This window comes from Pristis pectinata, chromosome 38, assembly GCF_009764475.1.
Source record: "Pristis pectinata isolate sPriPec2 chromosome 38, sPriPec2.1.pri, whole genome shotgun sequence".
In the NCBI taxonomy this organism is placed as follows: domain Eukaryota; kingdom Metazoa; phylum Chordata; class Chondrichthyes; order Rhinopristiformes; family Pristidae; genus Pristis; species Pristis pectinata.
The window spans coordinates 3,709,967-3,724,626 of record NC_067441.1 but is presented as its reverse complement, the minus strand read 5'-3'; the positions used below and the strand labels follow the sequence as shown (position 1 = coordinate 3,724,626).

At 57.7% G+C, this 14,660-nt stretch overlaps 1 protein-coding gene across 8 annotated transcripts in view; it reads left to right on the top strand.

The window, feature by feature from the left end:
- Positions 1-14,660, top strand: part of LOC127587097 (serine/threonine-protein kinase D3-like) — a 65,456-nt gene that overhangs the window by 1,687 nt on the left and 49,109 nt on the right. For 7 of the 8 annotated variants that reach the window (XM_052045309.1, XM_052045310.1, XM_052045311.1 and 4 more), the window contains exons 1-2: positions 25-675; positions 10,175-10,316. In XM_052045309.1, the coding sequence (XP_051901269.1) occupies positions 400-675; positions 10,175-10,316 (418 nt within the window). In that variant the 5' untranslated portion in view covers positions 25-399. Of the gene's footprint in view, positions 1-24; positions 676-10,174; positions 10,317-14,660 lie in introns of those variants that run through there. The other variant, XM_052045308.1, reaches the window with a different exon arrangement.

The window sequence follows — 14,660 nt, the reverse complement described above, 5'->3', positions numbered from 1 at the left end:
TGGTTGATCAGTGGTGACCTGGGATTGGTTGATTCCCCTGACCTGGGATTGGTTGATCAGTGGTGACCTGGGATAGGTTGATTTCTCCCGACCTAGGATTGGTTGACCATTGGTAACAGGTGATTGGTTGATCCACCTGAAGCGCTGATTGGTTGCTGCTGCGCCGCTGTAAATTTCTCGCTCTGCTTCCTATCTTCACGCAGCTTCTCAGCGCCTGAACTCGCTGCCGGGCGGATTCAACAGAAGTTCAGGGACATTTTGCACAGTGGCTTAAAAAACGGAAGCTTTTCTGTAACGTGACGGCCCAGCTCTCCCAGCCCGTTAGTGATTTTCCCTCCTCCCCAAAGTTTAATAGCTTTGGCTGTTGTTCATGAAGTAATTTCAGCCCCTCTCTCTGCAATGTCCTCGGAACCTGATCTCCGCCACCCTGCACCTGTCCCGGCCGGGGGTAGGAACTCTCACCCGGGGATGTGTCGCTCCCCGGGTCCGGAGACCCCCAGCAGCCCGGGTAACCCCTTGGGCAAGATCCCCCGTTCGCAGGGCTTCGGCACCTCAACCCCCGGCCTCCAGTTCCTCGTCCAGGTGGGTCTTCACAGGGAGAGCGTGTCCCTGGGGCTTCAGGACGCTTCTGTCGAAAGAGCCAAGGAGGTGGCCCTCAAGTTGATCCTCAGGAAGGTAGGAGCAGCAAAGCTGCTGGGGTTAATGGGTCCAAGGCCGGTGGGGTGAGGGAGAATTGGATCGCAGAGGTTCTCCCGAGCTGCCTGGTGTTGTGTTCTGCCCAAGGGTACCCTCTGTTCCAATGTGGGGTTCGCAGCAGGCAATGTGTGCACAGGAAGATCCCACAGACCTTAACGAGCCAATCGGTGGCAGGTTTTCATCCTGGAGGTGAGAGGGGCGTCTCGTCCAGCCCCTGTTGTGGGATCTTGCTTTGCCTTCTTGGTACTTCTGATGGTGCGGTGCTCCCTCCCCACCGCCCCTCCCTCCCACTGCACTCCCTCCTCACCGCCCCTCCCACAGCGCGGCACTCCCTCCTCGCTGCCCCCCCCCCCGCACTGATCCCCCCCTGCACCCTATCCCAGTAGGAGGGGTGGTACAGAGGGAGTTCCGTAGTGTCAGCAGCGCCGTTTTTCGGTCGAGATCAACCCCAAGGCCCTTCCTGCCCTCTGAGGGGGTAACGGACTCCTCGCCCATCACTGGAAGGAGAGCAGATGCTCTCTCCCTGTCCCAGGGATGGAGTATTCCCACAGTAGGTGATCGGGCAGTTAACAAGTTACTTTCATGTGGGATCTTGCTGTGCACAGGTTAGCCGGTTATCCCACTGCCTGCTCCTGTGGTGTTCCCGCTGGGTTCCCTGTCAATGGGAAAGTGGTGCTGAGATGTGCTGTCCTGTGCGGGATCGGTAGGGTTGGAAACAGTACATTATATCTACAGACAGCTGGGAGGGCTGGACTCCCAAAAACAGCTCTCAAAGTATTTGTTTTTGTTCAAATGTTTTAAATTGCTTCTGAGATGGTAAATCTCTGTTTACCCCGTCCCATCACACACTCCCGGGGTCAGACACAGAGTGAAGCTCCCTCCACACCGTCCCATCACACACTCCCGGGGTCAGACACAGGATGAAGCTCCCTCCACACCGTCCCATCACACACTCTCGGGGTCAGACACAGAGTGAAGCTCCCTCCACACCGTCCCATCACACACTCCCAGGCACCCTGCCACTTCTGCACCCTGGAGGAGTGTGAGAGGTTGCAGCCTCTATCTGAGTATCTGAAGGGGCTTCTCCTCAAGTTCTGGCCGCACTTCAGCCCCACGTTCCTGATCTTTGGTCCCATGGTGCAGAGGGGTCATGGGGGGGTCTCCCGTTTGGTTTGCTCCCAGGCCCACCCGAGGAGGCCACTCACGGGTCCGGGCGGCAGGATCGTCGAGGATTCCCCCCCGAGCCGACTGCCTGCCCCTCTTCCAGGGTCACGTCCATGCCCGTGCGTGTCCCTGGAGAAGGAGCACGCGGTATCCATGGGTATGGTGGGTTGGGGGGGGGGTTCTGGGACAAGTGGGCGCCACAGGGGCTCGAGTGCGTTCTGGCCAGTGATGACCGTGTCGTAGTTTGAAACTATTGCCTGTAATTGGTGTGAAACATGGAGCTTGGTAATATTGTTGGTATTGGTTTATTATTGTCACTTGTACTGAGGTACAGTGAAAAACTTGTCTTGCATACCGATCGTACAGATCAATTCATTACACAGTGCAGTGAGGTAGCACAGGGTAAAACAATAACAGAGTGCATAATAAAGTGTTCCAGTTACAGAGAAAGTGCAGTGCAGGCAGACAATAAGGTGCAAGGGCCACGACGAGGTAGATTGTGAGGTCAAGAGTCCACCTTATCGTTCACTAGTCTTACAACAGCGGGATAGAAGCTGTCCTTGAGCCTGGTGGTACGGGCTTTCAGGCTTTTGTATCTTCTGCCCGATGGGAGAGGGGAGAGGGGAGAAGAGAGAATGTCCAGGGTGGGATCTTTGATCATGTTGGCTGCTTTCCCGAGGCAGCGGGAAGTGTAGACAGAGTCCACGGAGGGGAGGCTGCTGTCTGTGATGCGCTGGGCTGTGTCCACAACTCTCTGCAGTTTCTTGCGGTCCCGGGCAGAGCAGTTGCCGTACCAAGCCGTGATGCATCTGGATAGGATGCTTTCTATGGTGCATCGGTAAAAATCGGTGAGGGGCAACAGGGATGTGTGAATTTCTTTAGCCTCCTGAGGAAGTAGAGGCGCTGGTGAGCTTTCTTGGCCGTGGCGTCTACATGGATGGACCAGGACAGGCTATTGGAATGCTGTAATCACTGAATTAACCACCTTTGGAAAAGGAAATCAACAAGGCAGGGATAATGCTGGGCAGCTTAAACAGCGTATAACCCTGCAGATATATAATTTCCCTGAATCAAACGTCCTCTACACATTAGATTGCTCCCCTACTGTGGGGAAAGAAGAATGAGACTAATTTTCTTAGAGCCAGCACAGACGTGATGGGCCAAATGGCCTGTTTTGCATCTCGCTGCATTCCCACGATGAGACGGTGCCAAGAGTTGGGGAGATTTCCTAAGTGGACTCAGTGGTGCCACCGCGAGGCCACAGGGGGGAACTGCACCGTGACTGTTTACATGGCAACATTGATTGGATGGCAGTGAGATGGATGGTCGGAGCGAGGGGGCGTCTTTTGTTGCATCTCGCCTTGAGCTGGTCGCACTCCATGTGTACGGTGTGGTAAATAGTCACGCTGCCTCACCCAGTTGAACAGCCCAGAGACTCGTCTTCCTCCCACTGGCATTGGCCTTGGGGCAGAGCCCTGGACAACAGGCTGATGTCCTGCCGTGCTTTTCCCCTTGTTTCTGCCGCATCACGTCCCCTGCGGAAAAGGCTAGTAGGTACGTATAGCAAGTGATTAAGGACGTTAATTATCATCGCCCCCCCCCCCCCCCAACAGCACGGCGCTCCCTCCTCACCGCCCCCTCCCACAGCGCGGCGCTCCCTCCTCACCGCCCCCTCCCACAGCGCGGCGCTCCCTCCTCACCGCCCCCTCCCACAGCGCGGCGCTCCCTCCTCACCGCCCCCTCCCGCAGCGCGGCGCTCCCTCCTCACCGCCCCCTCCCGCAGCACGGCGCTCCCTCCTCACTGCCCCTCCCACAGCACAGCGCTCCCTCCTCACTGCCCCTCCCGCAGTACAGCGCTCCCTCCTCACCGCCCCCTCCCACAGCGCGGCGCTCCCTCCTCACCGCCCCCTCCCGCAGCACGGCGCTCCCTCCTCACCGCCCCCTCCCGCAGCACGGCGCTCCCTCCTCACCGCCCCGTCCCACAGCACGGCGCTCCCTCTGCAAGGCCCCCACGCGCCACACTTCCAGGTGAGGGAGCACCTGAAGGAGAGGCAGGCCGCTGTGCGGACGTGGGAGGCATCACCATGAAGGCCAGGGTGTGAGTGCAGAGAGTGAGGGCCGTCTCCTGAGGCAGTGGGTGCTGGGGAGGGTGACGCCCACCGTGGTGCAGCAGTCAGGAAGTGCAGCGCAGTTTGACACCAAGCTGCTCACGTAAGTTTTTCCACTCACCTCAGACACCTCTTTGTTCCTTCGACTCAGCGACAGTTGCAGCCTGCACAGGAGTTCCCCGCCCGCACTGCAGCCGCCTGATTTGAATATTTTGGCCTTGGGGTGGGTGGGGAGGAGGTGGGGGGTGGGGCAGGTACCGGTGGGAGGCTGGGATTGTCCGAGACATCCATCCACAATCTACCGCACCGAACCGACGCCGAGCTCTGTCCCACCCTCCCGCCCAATTTGAGGGTCTGGCCTCTGCCCCTCAGCACAGCAAGGTCCCACAAAGTCGGGGCCCGGGTCAGCCGTCAGGCAGAGGCGCGGGGGACGGATGGAGGTTCTCGGCCTGAATGGTCGACCGTCCAGTTGCCGCCGCTGGCTTGCTGAGTTCCTCCAGCCCCGTGCGTGTGTGCGTGCACATGAGTGTGCGTGTGCGTACTTGTGTGTGTGCGCGCATGCATGCGTGTGTGTGCGTGTGCACGTGTGTGCGGGGCTCGAAACATCAGTGTACCTGACTGCACCTCCAGGTGCCCCTGGATCAGTTGAATCCTCCCAGGTCATCCCTCTTTCCCAGCACCAACCCTGCTTCCCCCGCCCGTCACCCCCATGTTCACCGCCCTCAGGTCCCCCTCCATAAACACCCTCTTTACTTTAGAAAGTTCCCATCTTCCCATTCTGACTTTTAACACAAAACAGCCAGTGCTGGAAACACTCAGCAGGTCAGGCAGTGTCTGTGGGGAGAGGACCAGAGTTAGCCCTTCCTCCCACACCCGAAACCATCACTCCGATCCTCTCTACGCAGACGCTGCCTGACCCGCTGAGTGTCTCCTGTGTTTTCTTCCCCCCAAGTTTCTGGTTTTTTGTTTCAACTTTCACCTTCCTGTTCCCACATCCCGTCCCAATCTCGAGCCTCAGGTTCCAGCCCCCCAGCCCATCCCCAAATTCCCCTCCCTCTGACGTGTGGACAGGGCACACTGCAGCCACCGTGCGCCGGTGGTGGAGGGAGGGGGTGTTTCAGGGGGTGGGTGGGGTGCCGATCGAGCGGGCTGCTTTGTCCTGGACGGTGCTGAGCTTCTCGAGAGTTGTCGGCGCCGCACTCTGCCAGGCAAGTGGGGAGTGTCCCGTCACACTCCTGACCTGTAGACGGTGGAGAGGTAATGTGGCGGATGTGGAGTGCATGGACTAACCCCACCCAGGCAAGTGGGGAGTGTCCCGTCACACTCCTGACCTGTGCCTTCTAGATGGGGGAAAGGCCTCGGGGTGTCAGGAGGTGAGTCTCTCACTGTGGGATCCCCGGCCTCTGACTCTGTAGCCACGGGGTTTATGTGTCTGGTCCGGTTGAGGTTCTGGTCGGTGGTGACCCCCAGGACATTGGCGGTGGGGGACCCAGTGATGGGAGTGTCATTGGACGCCAAGGGTAGGTGGTCAGACTCCACCGTTGGGGGTGGTTGTTGCCCGACACATATGCAGGGTGAATGTTACTCGCCACGGGTCAGCCCATGTCTGAACACGGTCCAGGTCCCGCTGCACGCAGGCACGGGCTGCTTCATCGGCTGAGGAGCTGAACATTGTGCGATGATCGGTGAAACTTCCTCACGTCCGGCCTTGTGACGGAAGGAAGGTCAGTGGCGAAGCGGCTGAAGGTGGTCGGGCCCAGGACGCTGCCCGGAGGGACTCCTGCGGCGATGTCCTGGGACAGAGATGATCTCCCTCTGACCGCCACGACCTCTGTGTGAGGGGTGACTCCCTTGATGTTCTCCCTGGATGCCCAGATTATCTGGGGCTCCTTGATGCCACACTCGGTCAAACGCTGCCTCGATGTCGCGGGTGGTCAGTCTCACCTCAACCCCTGGGATTTGGCTCTTGGGTCCACGTTTGGATCTGGAAGGTGAGACCCAGACTGGGAACGGTGAGCAGGTCATCGGTCAGTGACCGCACTGCCGGCGACAGCTTCCGTCGCTCATGGGACAGGGACGAGCCGGATCGGATTCATCCTGCTTCTTTTTTGTGTCAACGGGACATTCCCAGCAAGGTTCCTGACCGTGCGGTAGATGCCGGTGTTGTTCCTGGGCCAGACCAGCGTGGTCCCCGAGCCGGTCCCGAATCCGGTGCTCCCGGCCGCCTCCTGGGCCAGACCAGCGCGGTTCCCGAGCCGGTCCCACGTCCGGCGCTCCCGGCTGCCTCCTGAGATCACGCCGAGCGAGAAGGATGGACTGAGGGGACCAGAGGGAGCTGGAGACGGATCCCCCGGCTCCACACCCCAGAGACGATCGGAGACTGCCGGTTGGACAGAGTGGTGGGTTGACCCGTCGGTACACCCACCACCCCCATCCCTGGGTCATTGCCTACACAGCTCGGTCTCAGTGGGTGACTAGCCTCAAGCCAGGCAGGTCGATAGCCTGCCTGGTGAACCGTGTCCAATGTTCCCTTGGCGGAGTCTGATTAGAGAGAGGCGGATCTGTCAATTCCACTGTCCGACCCAGAGGCAACTGAGTCGGGTGGTGGGGCAAGAGAGATCGGTAAATTGGTTTATTAATGTCACATGTACTGAGGGGCAGTGACAAACCTTGTTTCGTGTGCCATCCATACAGATCATTTCACATGAGTGCATCGAGGCAGAACAAGGGAAAACAATAACAGAATGCAGAATAAAGTGTCACAGCCACAGAGAAAGTGCAGTGCAGGCAGACAATAAGGTGCAAGGGCCACGATGAGGTAGATTGTGAGGTCAGGAGTCCATCTTATCGTTCAATAGTCTTATAACAGTGGGATAGAAGCTGTCCTTGAGCCTGGTGGGACGTGCTTTCAGGCTTTTGTATCTTCTGCCCAATGGGAGGGGGGAGAAGAGAGAATGTCCGGGGTGGGGGGGGGGGGGGGTGGTCTTTGATTATGTTGGCTGCTTTCCCGAGGCAGCGGGAAGTGTAGACAGAGTCCATGGAGGGGAGGCTGGTTTCCGTGATGTGCTGAGCTGTGTCCACAACTCTTTGCAGTTTCTTGCCAATCAGATTGTCAGGAACACCAGGGTGCAGGGACCCTCCTTGCTTGCGAGGGATTTACTGAAGTTTTGATTGCAAGGAGGTGGGGGTTTCTTCACAGTCACTGGTCAGGACTGCCAGCCAGTGACCGAACCCTTTGTCCCAGCCTGAAGCTGCTGGTTGGCTCCCTGTGTGATGCCTGGCACAGTCAAATAGCCCCCCCTGAGGTGGGGGCGAAATGAGGATGCCCACAACCTTTCCCCAGCCAGCGGCAACCTTTCCCAACCCTCTGCCCCAGAGAAAATGGGTGCCATGTCTCACAATCTGACACCAGATTCACTCCCACACCACCCCTGAGAGGGCAAAACTCCCACTCCCCTCCCCGTCTCTGTGTCCCCCTCCCCGTCTCTGTGTCCCCCTCCCCGTCTCTGTGTCCCCCTCTGGCCCCTACACCCCTCCCCGTCTCTGTGTCCCCCTCCCCGTCTCTGTGACCCCCTCCAGCCCCTACACCCCTCCCCGTCTCTGTGACCCCCTCCGGCCCCTACACCCCTCCCCGTCTCTGCCCTCCCCATCCTTTCATCACTCCTCCAGCTACCTGGGCCCCGAGCCCCACCTTCCGACACCCCCTCCTCCTCCTCCGACCGAGTGTGCGCTGACCCAGGTCACCTCCCGTGGGAGGTGGATTGGGGACCGAATGTCCCTGTGACCGTCTGTGCTGCTGACAGGGACACTGCGCGCGTGTGTGTGCGCGTGCGTGTGTGCGCGTGCGCGTGCGTGTGCGCGTGTGTGTGTGTACGCATTGATCAGCCCTCTGGCAGTGGGAGTGGGTGGGTGTGGGGGAGACCAGAGACCGGTCGGTAACTGCAGGAGTTGCCCGTCCACTCTGACCACGGGGGGGACGTCCCCACCGAGGCTCGGAGCTCGGTGTGGCTGCGGCCTGAGCAACTTCTGCCTGCCCCGTGTCCGGCCCCACCGTCAACGGGGTTATTCTGCTGTGTTGTGGGAGGGGGTGGCGAGGAGGGAGCGCCGGGGGAGAGGCAGTGAGGAGGGAGCTGGGGGGGCGGGGTGAGGAGGGAGCGCTGCAGGAGAGGAGATGAGGAGGGGCACCATGGGGGGGGGTGAGGAGGGGGCACCACGGGAGCGAGGAGGGAGCCCCGCAGGGGGGATGAGGGAGCACCGTGGGAGGGGAGGTGAGGAGGGGGCGCCGCAGTGGGGGGGTGGGGGTGGTGAGAAGGGACGATTGTTGACTGTGTTTCGGGTTTCCGGGGGGGGTGGGGGTTGGTGGGTTGATGTTTCCCCTCCTTTGCTCTGTTGTAGGGCTTTAGACAAGTCACACCACCACCACCCCCCCCCCACTGTGACCCTCCCCACTCCTGCCAGCCAGCATTTGCCAGAAGTGTCCTAAGTGTCCCCTGTGCAGAGGGAGCCCTTCACTCACTCACTCACTCACTCGCCCCTCACTCCCCTCCCCTCCCGCCCCCCTCCCTCCCTCCCATCCAGCTCCCCTCCACTCCCTGGCCCCCGCCCGGCCGCTCTCGGACAGTTTCCCGGACACCCCGTGACACGTCAGCTCACTTCGAGGAAGCCACGGCCACAGAAACCACACGGAGGGAGCTGCAGCCTTCGACCCCTGACTTCCTGCTGCTCTACCGGGCGCTCAGCACAGTGCAGGCTGCCTCCCCCCACAGAGCTCACCTCCTCCCCCCCACCCCCATCGCTCCACACAGCTCACCTACCCTCAGTCCCCTTCACACACCACCCTCACTGCCGGATGGGACACACACACACACACACACACTGACCCTCACTGGGGGACGGGTCCCACATGCACACACTGTGCTGTTTGGACAGTGTCCTGTCCCACACCGAGCTGTGTCCTGTCGGAAGGTCAGAGAGGTGAGGGAGTTTCGGTGGGCCCTTTGTATCTCTCTGGGCCGGTTGCTTTGAGAAGCAGTGTCCAGTAATCGGGCTGGGCAGCGCTCTCCGCCTCGTGGGTCAGAGAGCGCGTTGTTGCTGCCTGGAACTCAGAGCACCTCAACCCCACACCGGGAGTCACCGTGCACAGTTCCCGGTCTCCGTACCCCACACCGGGAGTCACCGTGCACAGTTCCCGGTCTCCGTACCCCACACCGGGAGCCACCGTGCACAGTTCCCGGTCTCCGTATCCCACACCGGGAGTCACCGTGCACAGTTCCCGGTCTCCGTACCCCACACCGGGAGCCACCGTGCACAGTTCCCGGTCTCCGTATCCCACACCGGGAGCCACCGTGCACAGTTCCCGGACTCTGCATCCTATAACTGGAGTGGGTGGAGTTGCCCCAGGACGGGGGGGGGGGCGGGCTGGTGCCCTCTCTGTGATGGGACAACAAGCCCCCGTGTCCTGTGTAATACCAACAGCCTCCAGAGTCCTGGGGGAGGGTCTCAGACCCACCCTGACCCAGGCCGGTCCCTGGGCTGAGGTCTCAGTTGTGGGAGGGGTTTACGAGGTGGCGGAGAGAGGGGCTGACCACCGTTCATCTGCATTGTGGGTATAACTCCGATCCGCCTGGCTCTGGTTTGGACCGCGCAGGTGGATGGAGACACAGACAGGGGACACTGGGACAGAGACGGGGGGGGGGGGCACGGGGGCCGGAGTGGGTCACAGACACAGGGAAGGGCTTGGGGGCCGGAGTGGGTCACAGAGATTGGGTGGGGGCTGGACAGGGTGACAGATGGGGAGGGGGTCGCAGAGATGGGGAGTGGTGTAGTGGCCGGAGGGGGTGACAGAGATGGGGAGGGGATGGTCACGGAAATGGAGAGGGGTGCGGGGCTGGTGGGAGTCACTGAGACGGGGAGGGGGTCACGGGGAGGGGTGCGGGACGCTATCCTCGGGGGGGGGGGGGAAGATCACAAGAGAAGGGTGGAGGGAGGTGGGCAGGAAGGTGTGGGGGTTGTCGAGCCTGGGGAGGGGAGAGTCGGGGATGGGGGTGCCACAATGGGTGGGCTGTGGGGTGGGGGGGGCGTTGTGCAGGGTGGGGGACGGAGACTGAGCGAGGGAGCCGGGTGTTGCCAGGATCCCCCCCAGGGGTATGGCGGGGATTGGCCCCCCTCTCTGCCCAGGGTTAATCCCTGTCTGTCCCCACCCCCAGTTCCCAGATGCCGCCTTCTACCAACTGACCGCCGGGCAGCTGCTGCTTTTCCGCCATGATCTGGAGTCCGAGAACATCCTCCAGAGGCTGTCACCCTCCGACACCGTCCACCAGGGAGACCTGATCGAGGTGGTCCTGACAGGTGAGTGACTGTCTGTGGGGGTGGGGCCCTGCGCCCCCCGTTCCCCCCTGTTCCCCCCTGCCCACTGACAACACCATTGGTAACCTTCCCCAGTGAACTGTGGGACTGAACTATCCCTTGTGCCCTCGTTATCTTTCCCCACACATTGCACATCATCCTGCGTTACAGGACATATTACCCACCCTTGTGTGTGTATCCAGGGGTCTGTGTGTGTGTGTCTGTCCGTCTGTCCGTCCATGGGTCTGTGTGTGTGTGTCCAGGGGTCTGTGTGTGTGTGCCTGTCCATCTGTCCGTCCATGGGTCTGTGTGTGTGTGTGTGTGTGTGTGTGTGTGTGTGTGTCCAGGGGTCTGTGTGTGTGTGTGTGTGTGCCTGTCCATCTGTCCGTCCATGGGTGTGTGTGTGTGTGTGTGTGTGTGTGTGTGTGTGTGTGTGTGTGTGTGTGTGTCCAGGGGTCTGTGTGTGTGTGTGCGTGTGTCTGTATGTGTGTTTGTGCCTCTGCATCTATCCGTGTTTGCGTGTGTCTGAATGGTAGTCACAGATCAATACAGCTAGGATACAGGCCCTTCGGCCCACCTAGTCCCTGCTGACCATGGTGCCCACCCAGCTAGTCCCAATTTCCTACATTCGGCCCATATCCCTCCAAGCCCCGCCCCTCCATGTACCTATCCAAGTGCTTCTGAAATGATGCTGTTGTACCTGCCTCACCCACTCCCTCTGGCAGCTCGTTCCATACACTCACCACCCTCTGCACGGAAACATTGTCCCTCGGGTCCCTTTTAAAGCTTTCCCCTCTCACCCTAAACCTAAGACCCCCAGTTTTGGACTCCCCTACCCTGCGGAAAAGACTGTTCCCGTCCACCTTATCTCTGTCTCTCATAGTTTTAAACACCTCTATAAGGTCGCCCCTCATTCTCCTACGTTCCAAGGAATAAAGTCCCAGCCTGGCCAACCTCTCCCTGTAACTCAGGCCCTCGAGTCCCGGCAACATCCTCAAATCCTGTCTGCACCCTTTCCAGTTTAACCACCTCTTTCCTGTAACAGGGCGACCGAAACTGTCCACAGTACAAGTGTGGCCTCACTGACAACTTGTACAACTGCAACATAATGTCCCAACGTAATGTCTGGGTGTGTGGAGCATGTGGCTATCAGTCAAAAACTTGCCTCGTCCTGTCCTGCTTGCTTGAGCTCTGGGTTCACCGCCACCCTTGTTATCACTGGGAACACGCCGACTTTGAATTCTCCTTGTCTCCTCCCCCGGTGCCTCCTGTTTTGTCACGTATTGCCGAGCGGTCTCCCAAGTCCAATGTCACTTCCACACAAACCCACAGATTAGGACCAGGAGCAGCTCGCTCCGTTAGTCCAAATTGCGGCTGATCGAACCTCCATGTTCTTGTCTACCTACTGGTGACCTTCCAACCTCTTCACCACTGCCTAACGCTGCCTTCAAGTCACACAAAGACTCTGCTTCCCCTGCCCTTTGAGGGAGAGAGTTCCAGAGACTCGCCGCTCTCAGAGGGAAAAGAACCGTCTTAACTGAGCAACTGCTTAGTTGTGAACTGTGACCCCCCCCCCCCGTTCTGGATTCTCTCACAGAATCAGGACCAAGTTTATAACCGCTGACTTGTGTGATGTCAAACTTGTTTTGCGGCAGCAGTACAGTGCAAAGACGTAAAATTACTGTAACTTATAAAATAACTGAAGAGTGCAAAAAATAAGGAATAACCAGGCAGTGTTCATGGGTTCATGGACCGTTCAGAAATCTGATGGCGGAGGGGAAGAAGCTGTTCCTGAAACGTTGAGTGTGGGTCTTCAGGCTCCTGTACCTCCTCCCCGATAGTAGTAGTGAGAAGAGGGCATGTCCCAGGTTGTGAGTGATGGATGCCGTCTCCTTGAGGCACCGCCTCCTGAAGGTGTCCTCAATGGTGGCGGGGGTTGTGCCCGTGATGGAGCTGGCTGAGTCTACACCCTCTGCAGCCTCTTGTGATCCTGTGCATTGGAGCCTCCATACCAGGCGGTGATGCAACCAGTCAGAATGCTCTCCACTGCACATCTGTAAAAATTTGTAAGAGGAGCCATTCTCTCCCCACTCACCCTGTCGAGACTCCTCAGAACCCTCGATCATCCCCTCTCACTCTCCTAAACTGCAACGGGTATGAGCCGAGCCTGTCTGATCTTTCACCAGTAGACAACCTGCCCAATTAGTCAAATAAACCTCCGAACTGTCTCCATTCACACCACTCCTTAAACCAGGAGAGCGATACTGTACACCGTACTCCAGATGTGGCCTGACTGGTTCCTTATAGAACTTGCACATAATTTTCCAACTCCCTGCACAGTCAACCCTCAGCTAACTTTGCAAATTACTTGCTGTATCTGCAAACTAGCTGTAGACCGGGACACCTCACAGCTTCACAGTCTCTTGTTTACATAAGATCCCTTTCTATTTCATTATCTTGTTTTAGGGACCGGCACGGTAGTGTAGTGGTCAGCATAAACGCTATTACAGCGCCAGCGACCTGGGTTCAATTCCGGCCGCTGTCTGTAAGGAGTTTGTACGTTCTCCCCGTGTCTGCGTGGGTTTCCTCCGGGTGCTCCGGTTTCCTCCCATATTCCAAAGACATACGGGTTAGGAAGCTGTGGGCATGCTATGTTGGCGCCGGAAGCGTGGCGACACTTGCGGGCTGCACCCAGAACATTCGACGCAAAAGATGCTTTTCACTGTGTGTTCTGATGTACATGTGACCAATAAAGAAATCTTATTCCTCTTGCTACCACAGACAATTTCACACTTTCCCGCATGATTCTCTCTTCACCAGATGCTCACCCACGTCCTCGACCTACCTCCACCCCTTTGGTCCCTCCCTCTGACCTCTATACAACCTGCATCCCTCGCTGTTGGTGTGTCACCAGTAAATGTGACGCCCATCACTCTGATACCTTCATTCACTTACAGGTTGATGCACCACTCATTGGTAATTGGTTTACAGTTGTCACATGCACTAAGATATAATGAAAAACTTTTGTATGTGTGCCATGTAAGTACAAATTGAGTGCAAGGGCCACGACGAGGGAGATTGGGAGATCAGGAGGTTCATTCAAGAGTCCCACAACAGCGGGATAGAAGCTGTCCTTGAGCCTGGTGGGACGTGCTTTCAGGCTTTTGTATCTTCTGCCCGATGGGAGGGGAGAGAAGAGAGAATGTCCGGGGTTGGGGGGGGTTCTTCAATTACAATGGCTGCTTTCCCGAGGCAGCGGGAAGTGTAGACAGAGTCCGTGGAGGGGAGGCTGGTTGACGTGATGGACTGGGCGGTGTCCGCAGCTCCCTGCATCTCACCCACCAGAGGACGACGTGTTTATACCTGCCCTCCCATTAGCCAGTCAGGCTGCTGCCCACACCAGTGTGTCACTCCCTGCAGGGGGAGCTTTTACTTTCTGCTTATTAAATGCTTTCAAGGAGTCTAACTTTAGTGCATCACCCACACCACCCCCCCTTTACCAACATCACAACAAAATTGATCTTGTGCCGATTGGAGCCTTTTGAAGCCAACCCTATCCCCTTCTGTAATTAAGTGAAATCTAATTGAGTTATGATTGCTACTACCAAAATGCTCCCCATCAACACCTACACCTATCAGCCTAGACTCATTCCTGAAAACTAAGTCCAGAACCATGCCCCGTCTCACAATCTAGAGATTTAAAACATTCTTTTGAAAGCATCGTAGGAATCCTACGCACTCTGGATATATAGAGCAGGGAAACAGGCCCTTCGGCCCAACTGGTCCATGCCGACCAAGATTCCCATCTAAGCTAGTCCCATTTGCCTGCATTTGGCCCATATCCCTCTAAACCATTCCCATCCATGGACCTGTCCAAGTGTCCTTTAAATGTTGTTATTGTACCCACCTCAGCCACTTCCTCTGGCAGCTCGTTCTACGTATGCACCACCTTCTTGTGTGCAGAAGCTGCCCCTCAGGTCCCTTTTAAATCTTTCCCCTCCCGCCTTAAACCTGTGCCCTTGATCCTCCTACCCTGAGAAAAAGTCCGTGCGCATTCACCCTATCGATGCCCCTCATGACTTTATACACCTCTATAAGGGCCCCTCAGTCTCCTACACAAAATATACAATCTGGACCTCCTGCTTTCTTGCTAAGTGAGCATGATACAAAACAAAACTGAAAAGAGATTTAATTATATGAAAAGAAAACCCCCAAATTGGAAAAAAAACAAAAGCAAACCAAAAACTTCAAAAAACAAAACTGGACTGATATTTCGTTGGTTAAAAAAAGTTATTATGTCGTTAGTTCACAAGACAAGGGAGCAGAAGTAGGCCATTTGGCCCATCG